Source organism: Prosopis cineraria, unplaced genomic scaffold, assembly GCF_029017545.1.
Source record: "Prosopis cineraria cultivar Desert tree isolate PC_DT_omini unplaced genomic scaffold, ASM2901754v1 PC6, whole genome shotgun sequence".
Lineage (NCBI taxonomy): Eukaryota > Viridiplantae > Streptophyta > Magnoliopsida > Fabales > Fabaceae > Prosopis > Prosopis cineraria.
Genome location: NW_026555337.1, coordinates 3,553,213 through 3,568,821, shown reverse-complemented (window position 1 = coordinate 3,568,821; position 15,609 = coordinate 3,553,213). Strand labels below are relative to the sequence as shown.

At 32.9% G+C, this 15,609-nt stretch overlaps 1 protein-coding gene across 1 annotated transcript; it reads left to right on the top strand.

Annotated features, from left to right (window-relative positions):
• The first annotated feature begins 12,711 nt into the window (after window positions 1–12,711).
• Window positions 12,712–15,562, top strand: LOC129313759 (GABA transporter 1). The gene is made up of 7 exons (XM_054957126.1): window positions 12,712–12,924; window positions 13,301–13,531; window positions 13,985–14,082; window positions 14,224–14,410; window positions 14,500–14,630; window positions 14,749–14,982; window positions 15,119–15,562. The coding sequence occupies exons 1-7, from the start codon at window positions 12,792–12,794 to the stop codon at window positions 15,497–15,499; spliced, it is 1,395 nt and encodes a 464-aa protein (XP_054813101.1). The 5' UTR covers window positions 12,712–12,791; the 3' UTR covers window positions 15,500–15,562.
• The last annotated feature ends 47 nt before the right edge of the window (window positions 15,563–15,609 follow it).

Sequence of the window (15,609 nt, the reverse complement as noted above, 5' to 3'; positions counted from 1 at the left end):
TTTAATTTTGTTAGTACAGAAATGAGGACAGAAAAATATTAACCGCGAAATCTTAAACATACATCCTGCCACGTTACTGTGAAATTTGATGCAAAATCCTGAAACTTTGCAACACCTTCGTACCGAGGTGTTGTCGAAAGTTTCTTTCGACCAGCAATAAGATTTCGTGTCAATAAACTTGGGAAGGGTCGCCGCAGCTAGTTGGGGAAATGTTCTGTATGTGATAATCGTTGACAAATCGATTTTAAACTCTAAATTGATGGACGAATTCATCGTCTCTCAACTCTATCAGCTGGAAATATTGGTAATAGACGATAGACACATCTTTCTTCATAGAGCATACAAATTGGGGGAAGAAAATGAAAGGCACTGTTGACGGTTTCATTAGTTTATGAATAGTAGACTAAAACTTGCTATGATCATCTTATATATATATATATATATATATATTGATATATTTCAATATACATGTTGAAGTATTAATTTTGACAAAAAATAAAAGATAAAATACTCGATTCTTGCGAATATGATATGAAACAAACTTCTTGTCATTATATCCAGTTTCGACGCCGTTAAATAAATAATTATGTTTGGGTCTTCGTTACGTTATCAATGTGAAAATGGTCGGCAAAGCCAATATTGTAATACTTGAGACTTTTTGATATGACTACGAATGGAGACGTCTGGGAAGTCGAACTAGTTGGCTTTTGTGATTTTCTGATACACGTAACTAACGAGAAAGCGCAGAAATATCATTTTCGAGATTCGTAGATATTTCCTTTTGTGTACTGACAATTAAAAATAAAAATATTTAAAAAATTGTTATAAAAAACCTCATTCCCAAATTAATTACTAAAAAGAGCTGGAAACTTTTAAGGAACGAGGTCCTTCACTCACATTAATTATTGAGGATTAAATGATATAAACATTTTTTTGTAAAAAAAAAAAATAAAAGTTGAGTAAGGTCTTTCATTATTAATAATTTTATATCAATACATAATATAAGGTCTTTTAGTGTTAATATATTAAGGAAGGTCATGTGCAGGGATGTTCAGTTATATATAGCGATTCTTCCATATATATATATATATATATATTTGAACTTCATTATACACAAGAAAACTTTTATTTATTTAAATAACAACTTTTGATATTTTAAAAATTTTTAATTTAGAATCATTTTGGAATGCTAGAAGAAGAGGTCGGTCTTCAACCATATGCAGCGATTTTTGCACTATATGCATTTGAACTTTAATTATATAAAAAATTTCATTTATTTAAATAATACATTTACATATTCGAATATCACGCATTAATTTTTTTTTATAGATACTTTTGAAAGCACATGCTTTCTTCCATGATATGCGACTGATTGTTAATAAAATGTATTTTTTTTTATATATTCGAATATCACTTTTGCATATTTGAATTATCCTTGTTAAAATCTCATACAGACACCTTTATATGCATGTGAGATGTTTTTTTCATGATATGTGATTGATCTTCAATAAAATACAATTTTCTTCCATATATTCAAATATTACTTATACATATTCAAGTAAATAAAGCCAATTTGCAATTCTCTGAAGGGTGCTTGCATATTGTGGAAGAACGATTGCACATGGTTGAAGATATCTACATATGAATCTAAAATATGATGCTAATTATAAATTTTCATATTCAAAATGCATATTCAAATATGGCTTTGAACTTGGAATTATAATATTGTACCAATATTGTGTTTTCAGGATATTAAAAATGTATATTTGAATATGGTTTAAAACTTGGAGGTATAATTTTGCATCAACATTGTGTTTTCAGAATATCACAAATACATATCCAAATATAACTTAGAACTTGGAGTTAGAAATATTACACTAATATTATATTTTTAGAATATCACAAATGTATATTCAAATATGGTTAGAATTTAGGGTTAGAATGCACCTTATATTTGAATATGCATTTTGCCTATTATGAAAATTATATCATTTTTCGTGAAAACACCAATGATTACCTCAACTTTCATTATATCTTTTTATGAAATTCTTAAAATTTTCTTTTTTCTTTTCATGAAAAACTATTTTGATATTTTGAAAATCGTGTATTAGAAATGAAAAAAAGTCCATCATCAACTCAAAAACTGAACAACTTTATTTCTTTATACTGACATAATGCAAGGATAATGGTTTACACTTTACATTAAGCTTAAAATAAATATATTTTACGTTCCATGTAACAACTTTATCATCTATACAATCTTAACAAAATGTCATATATATACAAACTTTGAGAATATAATTTTAATGACATCAAGAAATATAATTAAGAGTTGCTTTGTCTAGTTGCTTTTTCTCCACTTCTTTAATGGAATCATCTTCAAAATCTTCTTCTAGTTCTTCATCTCCTTTTGAGTTTTCAATGACTATGAATATTAGACAAGTACACCACACATAAAAAACATGTATGAACTATGAAAAAAATTAAGAGATGAGTGAAGAATGTCTAACTTTTCCCTCCATAACAGTAACACATGAATTTAAGAAGAAATAAAACTTGAACAATCGAGACTAACTTATTCAAATTTGACTGACATATGCTGGTTTATATAAATCTTTAGGTGGTCTTGTAAGGATTGAAGAAAGGTTACATTTCATTTCAACTAGTAATGGCAACAAAATAGATTTGAGCATGGAAGACTTATAGAACATACTTATAGCATAAAATGCCTTCCTCTGAAAAGGGTAATTAAACATAATAATATCAATGCTGGCTTAAAAATGAAAGTATTAACTAGAGCAATGTGAGATCTTCTTTACTAATCTCTAATTAACTCTAAAATTTAGATAATCAAGGGATTAACCTAAATAAAATTACCAAGTTTGTAAAATTTAAGAAATAGGATCCTAAGTTTTTAAAATTTTTTTAACATATCAAAACATCTTTACAAGTCTGAACTAGAGTGTAAATAGTATATGAAGGCATGGAAATCTAAAAATAGTTAAAGCATTTGCATAATAGTTGAAAACAATAAAACAGTGCAGAAAAATAGAGGTGTGTTGTGGCTTAGGCACCATCACATTTTTTACAACAACAGGACTTTCGACGCGTCACATTTCTCTATCTGACATTCGATTGAGGTGATCTAGGTGTCTACAGAGAACTTTCTCTTAACTCTAGCTAATGGCACTGATTTTACAATCATATCATTTTTCAATCAAAAGTTGAACGCCTATTTCAAAACCTACTCCTTTTCAATCTTATTACATAATTTGGGTGCCCGGTTCACATTTCAATTGCCAAGAGCCTAATTCACAACCCAAACCACACTCAATAGACCATAACATACATGTGCAATACACCATATCTTACAATATCATATATAATACATTTTCAATGCTCAACCCCTTGATTATAAAAACAAAAAAGGGAGTCTTAAATTCACAAATTATCATATCATTCCACAACAATCACAATTTTACTCACTTTTTACTTGCACTAATATTTTAGCCTTTTCTTAGATTTTAAAAGTAATACACATACATTCTAGGGCCCCAAATACACAATTTAATTTAATAATATAATAGTGCAAGTAAGCCAATAAATGTACTTTTCTAATTGGCAATATCATACAAAAATATATACATAATAACCAAAATGAAAATGAGGCATATAGATAGGATAATAATCTTATGCCTCAAATTATTTCTCTCGATATTGTCTTGATAAGCTAGCTGCTATAATATTCAAGAGAAAGGGTGAGTACAATTACTTAGTAATCAATATTTATTAACTTAAATGTAAGTGACACGTGGTTATCATACTCATACCATATTAGCATGTTTAAAACACATATTCATAATTCACATCCATAATAGCATATCATCATGAGATAAGGGTATGATAACTTAAATTTCACATTGATATTAAAACGAATCACATGATTTTCATCACTAAGGTTATAATGCAGACAACCATATGTCTTTTTATCATAATATGTATAATCACACCTTCTTTACATCCTTCTCATGCCTCCAATATAAAATCATGGGCTATTCAATGTGAAAAGCTACTTACTCAAGGTTGCTTAACTCACTTATGGGTTAAGGTTTCCCCCAATCTTATATAGTTGGGTATCGTCCTCTCTAAACTAACTTTCTTATCGAACAAGTGAAAAACTAGTCAGGTTCAAGTTCTTTATAAAACAAGTAGGAGAATCTCCTATTGAAAAGTGGAATAATAAAATATTAAGGTCTAGGAAAACTATCAAGTTTCAATAATAGCTTTAACATTTGAATTTTAAACTCATTATTCCTCTTTCTAGGCGATTTCTCGCCTCTCTTGATCATACAGTGTATAAAAATACAACATTTCATAGCATGCAAATATTCATTATACATACATGTATTAGATCATCATTGTACTCAAATCATAAATGGACATCACGAAACACATATATACCATACACTGCATGATATATACCATCACAATTGAACTCCACTTCACTTCACACCATCGAACTTCTCACTTTATATATTCATTGAACTCCACAAACATCATATTGTTAAACTTTACAAACATCGCATCATTGAACTTCATACAATCATATAATTGAATTCCATACATAATCATATCACTGAACTCCACACAATTATAATATCTGATTTTTAAATATTTTATGCCACACTTGCATGTGAAATAATTTCATATACTTCAATTATAACATTTAAATTTATAAATTAATTAATACATAAAAGTATAAGAAATATTTTCCCTTAGTACCTCAAACATTTATAAGGTCAAAGGTTTACCTCTTAACTACACACTTTCCTAGGATAATTTCCAACATCTAATTCAACACTTTAACACTCTCAAAAGTCAAAATTTAATCTTCTCATATATAAAGGTACCCATAGAATTTATTAGCTCCTCTAACCCCTATTAACTTCATTAAACTCTCAACTAATTATTAATGAAGCCACATTACTCTCACCGTATTTATGGTGGGTATTTATTATCCCTTAACTATCAAAACTCAACTTGCCATAAAGTTTATATTTAAATAACCTAAACAAGTCCTATTAACTCTATTTAAGCCAATGGACTCAGACACATATCCTCTGTGAACTAAAAATCATCTTTTCTATTAAACCCTAACTTTCATATTTAATAGAAATGGAAGAGGAAGGAAGTAGAGAACTTAGGAGAGTTACCTTTAATGTTTAGAAGTTCCAAATGCCTACCCTAATAGAGCTCCATGTGGTTTCTTTTTTTTCTCTCTTCCTCTTTCTTTGTTTTTCAAACTCTGATACGCTTTTATTTTTACAAGTTTATGACCTTATATCACGATGCCTATACCCCATGCCATGGCTTATGATACAGAGAGGCCTTTTGTGCTTTTTCTTACTCATGATGCATGCATCACAGCATGTGTCACAAAGTCATTTCTCTTTTTTTTTCTCACTTTTCAACGTTTGGGTGGCCTAACTTTGCTCCCGACTCAATTTTAAGGCTAAAATCACAATTCATAACACCCTTTAGTTCTTTATAACCACATACCACATTAATTTACTTAATTAACTTTATTTACTTAGCTAATTATGGTTTAAATTTTTCAATATGTTACAAGCAGCATTGAGTTATGCTTGGAAAATCCACAAGCAAGTTAAAATTGCTTCTACTTTTAGTAACTAAGATGTTCTCTACTCTAAACCATCTTCTAGCTAGATGTCCAAACCCAAGCACTATATGTAAAGGGCGTCTTAAATTAGGACTTAATCATCATACTAACCATGGTTAATCAAGGACTAACCCAAATGGATTATCCAATACAAGATTAACCCAAATGAATTCTTAATATATATTTTTTTCAAATTATTTAATATAAAAGGATCCCAAGTCTTTAAAATATTTTAAGAACTCATATCATTCAATTAAACCTATACGGAAGCATGATAATAACTATTTTTACTTGCACAAATATTTTGGCCTGTAATTATAGCACAAGCATCAAACCATATTCCCCCGAGCCCAAAATACATTTTCCCCAATACAAAACCCATAATGCAAGTGGATTAAGAATATATTATCCTAGTTGGCAATATCATAAACTAAATACACGTATCAAATAAAAGGAGAGAGGCCTACAGAAGTGATGATTATCACTTGGCCTAATGCTCCTTTCCTCTGTTCTTCTCAGATGAGCTAGCTCCTGTAATATGTTAAAAGAGAGGGATGAGTACAACCACTCAGTAACTAAGGTACATCTAAGTTGTACAAATGCATGGTAATTAATCATGAATGCAAGTGGCTAATAAGTTTATCAAAGTGACTATGTAAACAATCAAATTAATAACATGTTAATCACATTAACATTTAACTCATGTGAATAATCTCAAGAATAAAGTCAAGTATAAACTTTGCACAAATGGCTATATATACATTATTTACAAAATTAATACATATTCTCATTTCCACAATTATAATCATATTCTCAACATAGCCATCAATCACTCAAATGGCATGATAATAATAATATGCATGATCAATCTCTTTCTTATATCCTCCCTTATTTCCTCTAACATGAAATCCGTGGGCTAACAGTCGAAAGAGATCGTCCATGTGGTGAGACTACCCAAAACCTTAATCATATCATGAGGGGCTACTGGGCCAGCATTACCTTACTCACTTATGAACACAGTTTCTCCTAAATCACATACTATGGGGTGTCATACCTAAAACTAGTTCTACCCAAAACTCCAGGTAGGCCAGTAGGGTTAAGTCCCTTAATAGGAACAATGCTACAGTACCTTACAAGGTAAATAGCGGCTATAACCCCTAGGATTATTGGTTAATAGCCAAGTACCATATGGATTTTGTGTAATCGCTAACTCCTTCAGTAAGGCGAACTCCCACCATATGATCATGCTCATGAGAAAATGTATTTCAAAAACTCATATATATATTTCAAAATTATCCCACATATTCATCAACTTTCTTGCTCAACAAACATCAAGAATCATCATATTTCAATCATGCCTCTTGCATCAATTTTTAAATTATTATACAAAACCACATTAGCATCATATAAAACTCAACATGCTCATACAATTCATCATTGTGTATAATCCACAACTTATAACCAAGAGTGTACATATAATCATCAACCATCAATCTCATTACTCACACCAAGTCATAATTAACTTGGTCACAAGTCATAGTGTCTCAACAAAGCCACATGCATTACAAACAACCATTTCAAAATTTAGACATATATATATATATATATATATATTCTTTTATTTCACCAACATAATTAATTAAGTAACATACAAATGCATAAAATAGATTTCCCTCGGTTACCTCAACCTTTGAAAGGTTAAAGGTTACCCCTCAAGTTACAATACTTTCAAAGCTTTCTAAAGCTTGAATGGTGTCAAAAGAAAATTAATCTATAATTGATCATATCCCAATGTGTCAATAATATTATTAACACAATTTTTACTCATACTCTAACACCTAAGTATTTATTTTATTTTATTTTTATCTATATATTTTTTAAGAATTTAGTCTTAGTCTCTTGAATTTTAAAATTTAATTTCATGAATTTGAACCTATCTACTTGGTTCAATAGTCTCCTTCACAATAATTTCATTCAAATAATTTTCTAATATCAAAATTTCTCTTTTTATTCCAAAAATTCGCACATAAAAATACCCAAAAATTGCGAACTTGATTTCAAGCCTAGAATCATTATTCTATAGCCATAATAATTTATTTCTCATCTCAAATAATCATCTAAATATTAAAAAATTAATTTATATTTTCAGATTTAACCAAAAATCTACCCATAGGGATCTAGGAATAAACTCAAATGCCTCAAATTCTAATTCTATCAACAAAATAATACTCTAGAATATTTATTACACTACTAACAACCTCAAAAACTATATTTATTAAACATAAATTCATCCCTCTTTCAAACCCTAGGTTTTCTAAAATTTTAGAATCTGCAGCTCAAAGGGAAAAACGACTAAAAAAAATATTTAGAATACTTACCTAATTATAGAATACTTAAAATCTCATCTGAAATATCTTACTATGGAGCTTCATCTTCTAAATCAACTCCTCTAGCCACAGCGTCGCTCGCTCTCTCGCTTGCTCTTTGCCTCAGCTCTCGCACAGGGAAGAAATGAAGAAGCGAAGGAAAGAGGGTGGTTTTATTAAAAATACTGCGGGTCGCACATTTTTTTTATTTTCCTCTGTCCTCTCTCTTCTCTTTTTATTATTATTATATATATATATATATAATTATTACACGCGGACGAACGCCAAAAGCTTCTCTTCTTCTTTCTTTTGTTTTTTTATACCTTTTCCTTTTCTTTTAATTTTAATAATAATAATAATAATAATAATAATTTAATATTTTTTAATTAATTAATTAATTTTAATTTTTTTAAAATTTTAATTTAGAATTATATCTTAAGTTAGATTTAACAATCATCTCCTACTAATTTGCTTACCTCTAAATATTTTTTAAAAATTTTTATTAATTCAAATTAACTATTAGAATTTAAATTGGGATGTTACACTATATGAGAGAAAAAAATCATAATGTACTAAATGCCGCTCCAATACTTACTATGTTTAAACCGTTCATTCAAATATGCATCCTACTTGTCCTTATTCTCCTTTAGGATCTATAAATTAGGGGTAAAATTTAGATCTAATAGAAGCTTGGTTGAATTGCTAACTTTATACAACCATATGCAATGGATATCATGAAAGAATAAAGGCCTGAGAATACACAACAAATCCATTATGTAAAATTGACTTACTCTTCTAGCTTGCCCTTTTCACACACACTAAAGAATGTAGTGGATGATGCAGTCACTTGAGACCTTTCTCTTTAGGGTTGGACAAAGCAATTTTCAATATATACAATGAATCAATTTTCAATTCTCTGGTCTAAATCATTATAAATCAGAATGGGCCAATGAAAGCTAAATATTATTTGGTGTGATTTACCAAAGTCTGGACGGTAGCTAGTAATGGCAAGATGACTCAACGCATGAGAGAGGGTGGTGGATCGTTCAAAGGTGGATGGCTAAATGTGGAGCTCTTGGAATTCTTGCGTTTTGCTTTTAGAGAAACTTTAGAAGCCATTTATATGCCCTTTCTACTCTTTCATCTGTACACAAATTAAAGGAGGATGAGGAAAGAAAGGAAGTCATTGCTGGAATTGCCATGAACACAAAGAGGAGAGATTGAGAGGAGAGAGAATTTAATCAGGGCAATATGATCATTTGACAATTCGAATTAATGCTAACGAAAGACCTTAATCTAGAATTTCTCTTAAGTCCTTCTCAACAAACTTAAATTTGATCAGGTTTTTATTAGCAATTTTCTCAATATTACAATGGCTTTTGTTCTAAAATTATTTTTTGTAACTTATCATTCATTCCAACTTCCCTATTGCTTTATTTATTAAATATACAAATAAAAATATATGCATTGACTTTTGCATCATACCATATCCAAGTTTAAATTAACAAATTTTATTCCATCACTTCTTTTATTAAATTTGGTTCTATTATTGTTGTGTCTATTTTATTGTTCATTTGCCTGTGTATTTACATTTAGCATCCAATCGTACCTTAGACATGATTGCTTCCAACAAAAAAATACTTGTAAGTAATAAAAAATGCAGGGCATGTTGATTAATCTATGTTAAGACTAATTATGTTGGCAAAAAATGTTAAGACTAATGAATTTTATTTTGAGTTAGTGTGATTCTTAGAGCCAATTATATTTCTTTTTGGAAGAAACCTATGCTATCTTTAGCTTAGCTTATGCGTGTTCGCTCTTTAGTGTTTAGTTTTTCAATTAAAGATTGCGACATGGAACCAATGAATAAAGCGCTCTGTTAACTTAATGAATGATTCCAGGTTTGAACATTAGGTGTGCAAATAAAATCAAAACCTTCATCATTATGTAGGAAGATTTATATTAAAATCTTATGTAAAAAAATTAATTATTATAAAATTTATTAATAATTGAATTAAATTGTATTATTTTATTAATACAGTTTAACTTAATTGTTAATAAATTTTATAGTAATTAATTTTTTTTGTATGAAATCTGATTGTAATTTTTCCTATTATGTATGCAGTAGTTGTCCACGTGGCTTCTTCCATCTTTCCCAATTCTATCTCTCGATGGATTACCCTCATCCCTGTGAGAGAAATCACGGCAATTAATGCTTCTCACTTCTCAGAGATTGGGTGGTATGGTTTTGCTCGTCTGTCAAAGAGGAAACACGTGTTTACATCAAACTTTTTAAGACGGTTCTCCCTCTTCAACTCTCTTTATTTTATTTATAAGTTACATTTTTTAAAAAATTATAAAAATAATTTAAAAAAAAATGCACTGTGCTAACTAACAGAACGAAGTGAATTGGATAATGGGAAAGATGTGTGTGAAGCAGCGCACAAAGCCTCCCGGAAGTCCTGCGAATGTGCAGCTAGTTTTCTTTTTTCGTTTATTTTATGTAACAGTAGATTAATGAGGTTGAGGGCGTTGCATACTTACAAATAGCGGTGAGTTGCAAAATACTTTGTCATTGTAATTGGTAACTAAGTTTTGATTAAAGAAATTAAAATTATAAAATTAAGTATATTGTGGTTGGAGGCTCGGAAAGAAATCCAAGGGAGATCTAGAGTCGGAATTTTTTTCCAAAGCACCACTGGTTAAGGGTCAAACTGTTAAATATTTAAAAAAGTAATTTTAGTGAGGTTAAATATGAAAAATTATTAAGAGAATTTCAGCTAAACATGTAAGAGATGTGTAGCTATGAATTTTTTTTTCCAACAAAACCTAAAAAAAATCTAATAAATAGCTTGTAAACAAGTTAAAAATAGATTTTTATTCAATAAAACATCCATGGTTAGTTTTATATTCTACTGACACAACTTAATTAAAATGTCAAACTTAACTATTTTTTTAATTTTAAAATTAAAGGAAAATTTTTTCTTAAAACTCTTTTTCCCAAGAACACCTGATATTTAAAATTTTTTATTAAAATAATTTTGTCCTGAAATTAAAAAGGAAAAAAGATAGACTATCACCCTGCCATCAAGGTTAATTGTTTATGTGCCACGTGGCTTTTTTTTTTTTTAAAAAAAAGGTCGCCCAAATAACCCACACCCATACACCACCATCTTCTTCAACCTCGCCAGGTCCAGGTCTGCAACTTGAGTTGAAGGAAGAAGAGCTTTCAAGCCACCTCTTACTGTATGAATCACATTATTAGATGCAATAAAAACCTCATCTTTCCACGTCAAAAAGGTTTAAAACTTTCTACCTTAATCCACCTGTCAAAACCATTGCATTTGTCATCACAAACCCACAACACTAAACAACAATCCATGAAAGATTCATCACAACACTAAGCAACCCAAAACATCTTTCTTTCCAATGTCATAGTATTCTCATCCCGCAAAAAGTACCATTCACGATGGCACCTTAGACGGTATTGTCTCAGAGGCAGCAATCTCTGATAGCTTGGCCATAAAAGATTTATGGACTTCTCTTTTGTCTAACACTCGACCTCTGTATTCCATCACTTAAAAAATTTCCGTCATGTTTCCTAATCATTGAAACATACAAATTCCAAACAAGAGGAAATTATTTACAGCACCATCCTTGAACTTCTCAGGATCCTGCCGCGCAGCATTCGAGAGCTCGGAGTGGATTCATACAAATTTTTCTATTCATAGCAGTATTTAGGAGAAGAAGAAGAAGAAGCTAAAATACCTCCCTCGTATTTTCGGCCTCGTTGGGAGCGCATCGGAGATCAATAGTAGTACGCGTCACCAATTGATTGGGTGGCGGCGAATGGGCCCTATGATCTAGTGACGGAGCTTCTTTACCTGGACACCAATTTGCCCATTAAGCTCACCTCCCTCTGTTGAATCCGCCGCCTTGAAAACGTCATGTTGCGAGGAATCTTCTTCATGAATGTGAAACTAGGAGAAGGCAAAACTCTCTCGTTCGTGCTAGGTCGGAAGCTGAAGAGGAAAGGAGGGGGAGGAGGAGAAGCAAAGAGGTGACACTTGTAATTTGATTGTGGAAAAAGAACAAATCAGAGTGTGACTTGTGTGTATTTATTGGTCAACCCAAGGGCCTAACGGTCAACGAATGTTTGGATAAGCGCGAGGTAATGTTACACCTTTTTCCCCCCTTAAATTTTGAGACAAATTATACCAGCAAAAAATTTAGATTATCATGCATCCTGTTAAAAATATTTCAGGATACTTTTATCCATTAACCCTCAATAATCAGATTGGCCCTAAATTAATAAGACCTCCCCCGCAGACAGCGTATGTTCACAGCGTATGTTCACATCACCCCACTCCTCTCCCTTCATTTCAGTAGTACCTTTGAATTTTCCGACCCCCATGCCCCCTTTCATTTGCAAGCTCCATTAGTTTTGAGCTCCCCTCTCTTTCCCGGGTCCTGACCCTTCTCTTCCTGTCTTTAATGGCGTCGTCCACATCATCATCATCCACAAGTTGGCCTTTATATATACATATTAGACGAGGGGTCCAAAATATTGACTACTGGTTGCCGCAATATCAATCAATCCATTATTTAATTTAACTGATATAATAAGTATAACCCCCTCCCTATTCTATATATAGTACTCAACTACTCATTAGGTTATGTGTGGGGTTGTCCTGTTCTTGGACTTGTAGTTGTGATATAAAGAAACAGTGAAGAGGAGGAAGAAAATGAGCTCTCTGCTTCCGACCTCCAAAGTCGTCCGCGACGGAGCAGAGAACCCAACCACAAGTTCTGTACAGCTTGATCTCCCTCACAAGCATGTCGCCGATGCCGGAGCCCTCTTTGTTCTTAAATCTAAAGGTAACTATACTCTCCCCCCCCCCCCCTCCCCACAAAAAAAAATATATATTTATATATGCTGTTATTTCTCGGAACCTATATGTGTCTCTATCCCATCCCATCCCATCCCATCTCTGCGTTGGTTCTTTCACTTCATTCATCATACGAAAGAAGAAGAGACGCCGTGTTTGTCTGATTCTAATTCCCCCATAATTATTCCTTTTCAATTCCTTGTTCTGAGGAATGAGGCACATGGTGGAGGATTTTATTATTAATTATTATTGTTTACACTTGATATCATCATCGCCGCCGCCGCCGCCGCCGCCGCCGCATCATCATCATTGTTTACACTTGATATCATCATCGCCGTCATTGTGATTTATTATTATAATCGCAGGATCGTGGGTGCACTGTGGTTACCACCTCACGACGTCCATAGTAGCTCCGCCATTGCTGAGTCTTCCCTACGCCTTCACGTTCCTGGGGTGGACAGGTGGCGTCATCTGCTTGGTTGTTGCTGCTCTCGTCACTTTCTATAACTACAATTTATTGTCCCTGGTCCTTGAACACCATGCTCACCATGGTCACCGCCTTCTCCGATTCAGAGACTTGGCTCACCATATTTTAGGTTCTCTCTCTTTTTGCCCCCTCCTTAATTTCTATATCTGCATAATTCTACATCCTATCCTAAGCTGTAAATACTGCATTTATGTTTCCTGCTTCTGCTGAATATTAACCGCACATTTATCTACGTTCTCATCTTTCAAGCTAGTGGTCAATCCTAACAGTACTATACGCGTTTCCTATGATATTTTATTACACAGGTATAGAAATTATATTCATTATTATTAAATATTTGGCTCAGGTAAAGCCAGGTGTGGTATATAAAAGTAAAATATTATTTTATGTAGTTGTCTATTATATTATTATAATTCCCAATTATTTTATTTAAAATTAGATATACAGTTTAAATGATATCAGTGCAGATGTCGGGCTTAAACATGTACGGCAGGCTTCGGAAGATTTAGGCCCAATTTAAATAAAATTCTAACCTACCGTCTGTTGTTTATATTAATGCCAGGGCCCGCATGGGGTCGGTATTTTGTGGGGCCAATTCAATTCGCGGTCTGCTACGGTGCTGTTGTGGCGTGTACTCTTCTGGGAGGACAGTGCATGAAGGTAATTACCTCAAATCCTAAAGGCTTAAACTTTGTCGTCCACGTAGAGACGTAAACAATGAAATGAAATCTACTTGAGAATCTATCTATGATCTTGAACGCACACTGATGAAGTGAGTGCTGTGAGCATTCTGAAATGAAGGCAATTTACGTGGTGGCAAACCCTAGCGGGAGCATGAAGCTGTACGAGTTTGTGTTGATATTCGGATGCTTGATGCTCATATTAGCTCAGCTCCCATCGTTTCACTCTCTGAGGCACATCAATATGGTGTCCCTGCTCCTCTGCCTTGCCTACAGTGCTTGTGCTACTGGCGCTTCCATTTATATTGGTATTTCTATTTCTTTCATTCCCAACAGGTTAATTAATTAATACATGCATTCCAATTCATTACATGGTGTTTTACCCAAATTCCCACAGGCGACTCTTCTAAAGGCCCGCGAAAAGATTATTCTCTGCAAGGCGATACGCAGACTCGTCTGTTCGGAATCTTCAATGCTATTGCCATCATTGCCACCACTTACGGAAATGGAATCATTCCAGAAATCCAGGTTCCCAATATTTCAATTAAGTACTTGATTTCACACTTTTCAAACGATCAACCACGTCGAATTGTTCGTGTCTTAAATGAAGATGAATTAATGTGTTTTGGTTTTTCTGGGCTTACAGGCAACATTGGCGCCCCCTGTGAAGGGGAAGATGTTCAAGGGATTGTGTGTTTGTTACTTGGTACTTACATTGACGTTCTTCAGCGTTGCAATCTCTGGTTACTGGGCATTTGGGAACCATGCTGCTAGCCTCGTCTTAAACAACTTTGTTGATAACGGGACGCCTTTGGTGCCCAGATGGTTTATTTATATGACCAACATTTTCACCATAGCTCAGCTGTCAGCTGTTGGGGTGGTACGTATCCCTTGTCATCCATCTTCAATATCGTTGTTGAGTGAACAAATGAAAAACACTTTTGCATGTTAGTTCATACATAAACATAATGCCTAGGAATGGGGTTGTTTCAATATTACGGTGTGGCGGTGTGCAGGTTTACTTGCAGCCAACGAATGAAATGATGGAGCAAGCGTTTGCGGACCCACAAAGCGCAGAGTTTTCAATGCGCAATGTGATCCCCAGAGTGATCTCTCGGTCATTGAGTACTGCTCTGGCCGTTGTTATAGCAGCGATGCTTCCATTTTTCGGGGACATAAACGCACTCATTGGTGCTTTTGGTTTCACTCCACTTGACTTCATCTTGCCTGCGATTTTCTTCAACCTCACTTTTAAGCCATCCAAGCGAAGCCCCATTTTCTGGCTGAACGTCATTATTGCTGTCACTTTCTCTGCTTTGGGAGCTATAGCAGCCATTGCAGCAGTCAGACAAATAGTCCTTGATGCTAAAAATTACAGATTGTTCGCTAATGTATAAGTATAACCCATTGATGTCATTCCTCAACGTTACTAAATTAGTCAGTTTACTATTCCATTTCCATCTTTCATGTCAAAAATGAAAGACTAGAGTCTTTTTTTTTTTTTTGG

Bases quoted from the DNA above. Each gene is read 5' to 3' on its own strand.
- LOC129313759 (XM_054957126.1), top strand. From the start codon at position 12,792: ATGAGCTCTCTGCTTCCGACCTCCAAAGTCGTCCGCGACGGAGCAGAG. The intron at 12,925-13,300 runs GTAACTATACTC...TTATAATCGCAG, and splicing joins CTTTGTTCTTAAATCTAAAG to GATCGTGGGTGCACTGTGGT. The intron at 14,631-14,748 runs GTTCCCAATATT...CTGGGCTTACAG, and splicing joins GAATCATTCCAGAAATCCAG to GCAACATTGGCGCCCCCTGT.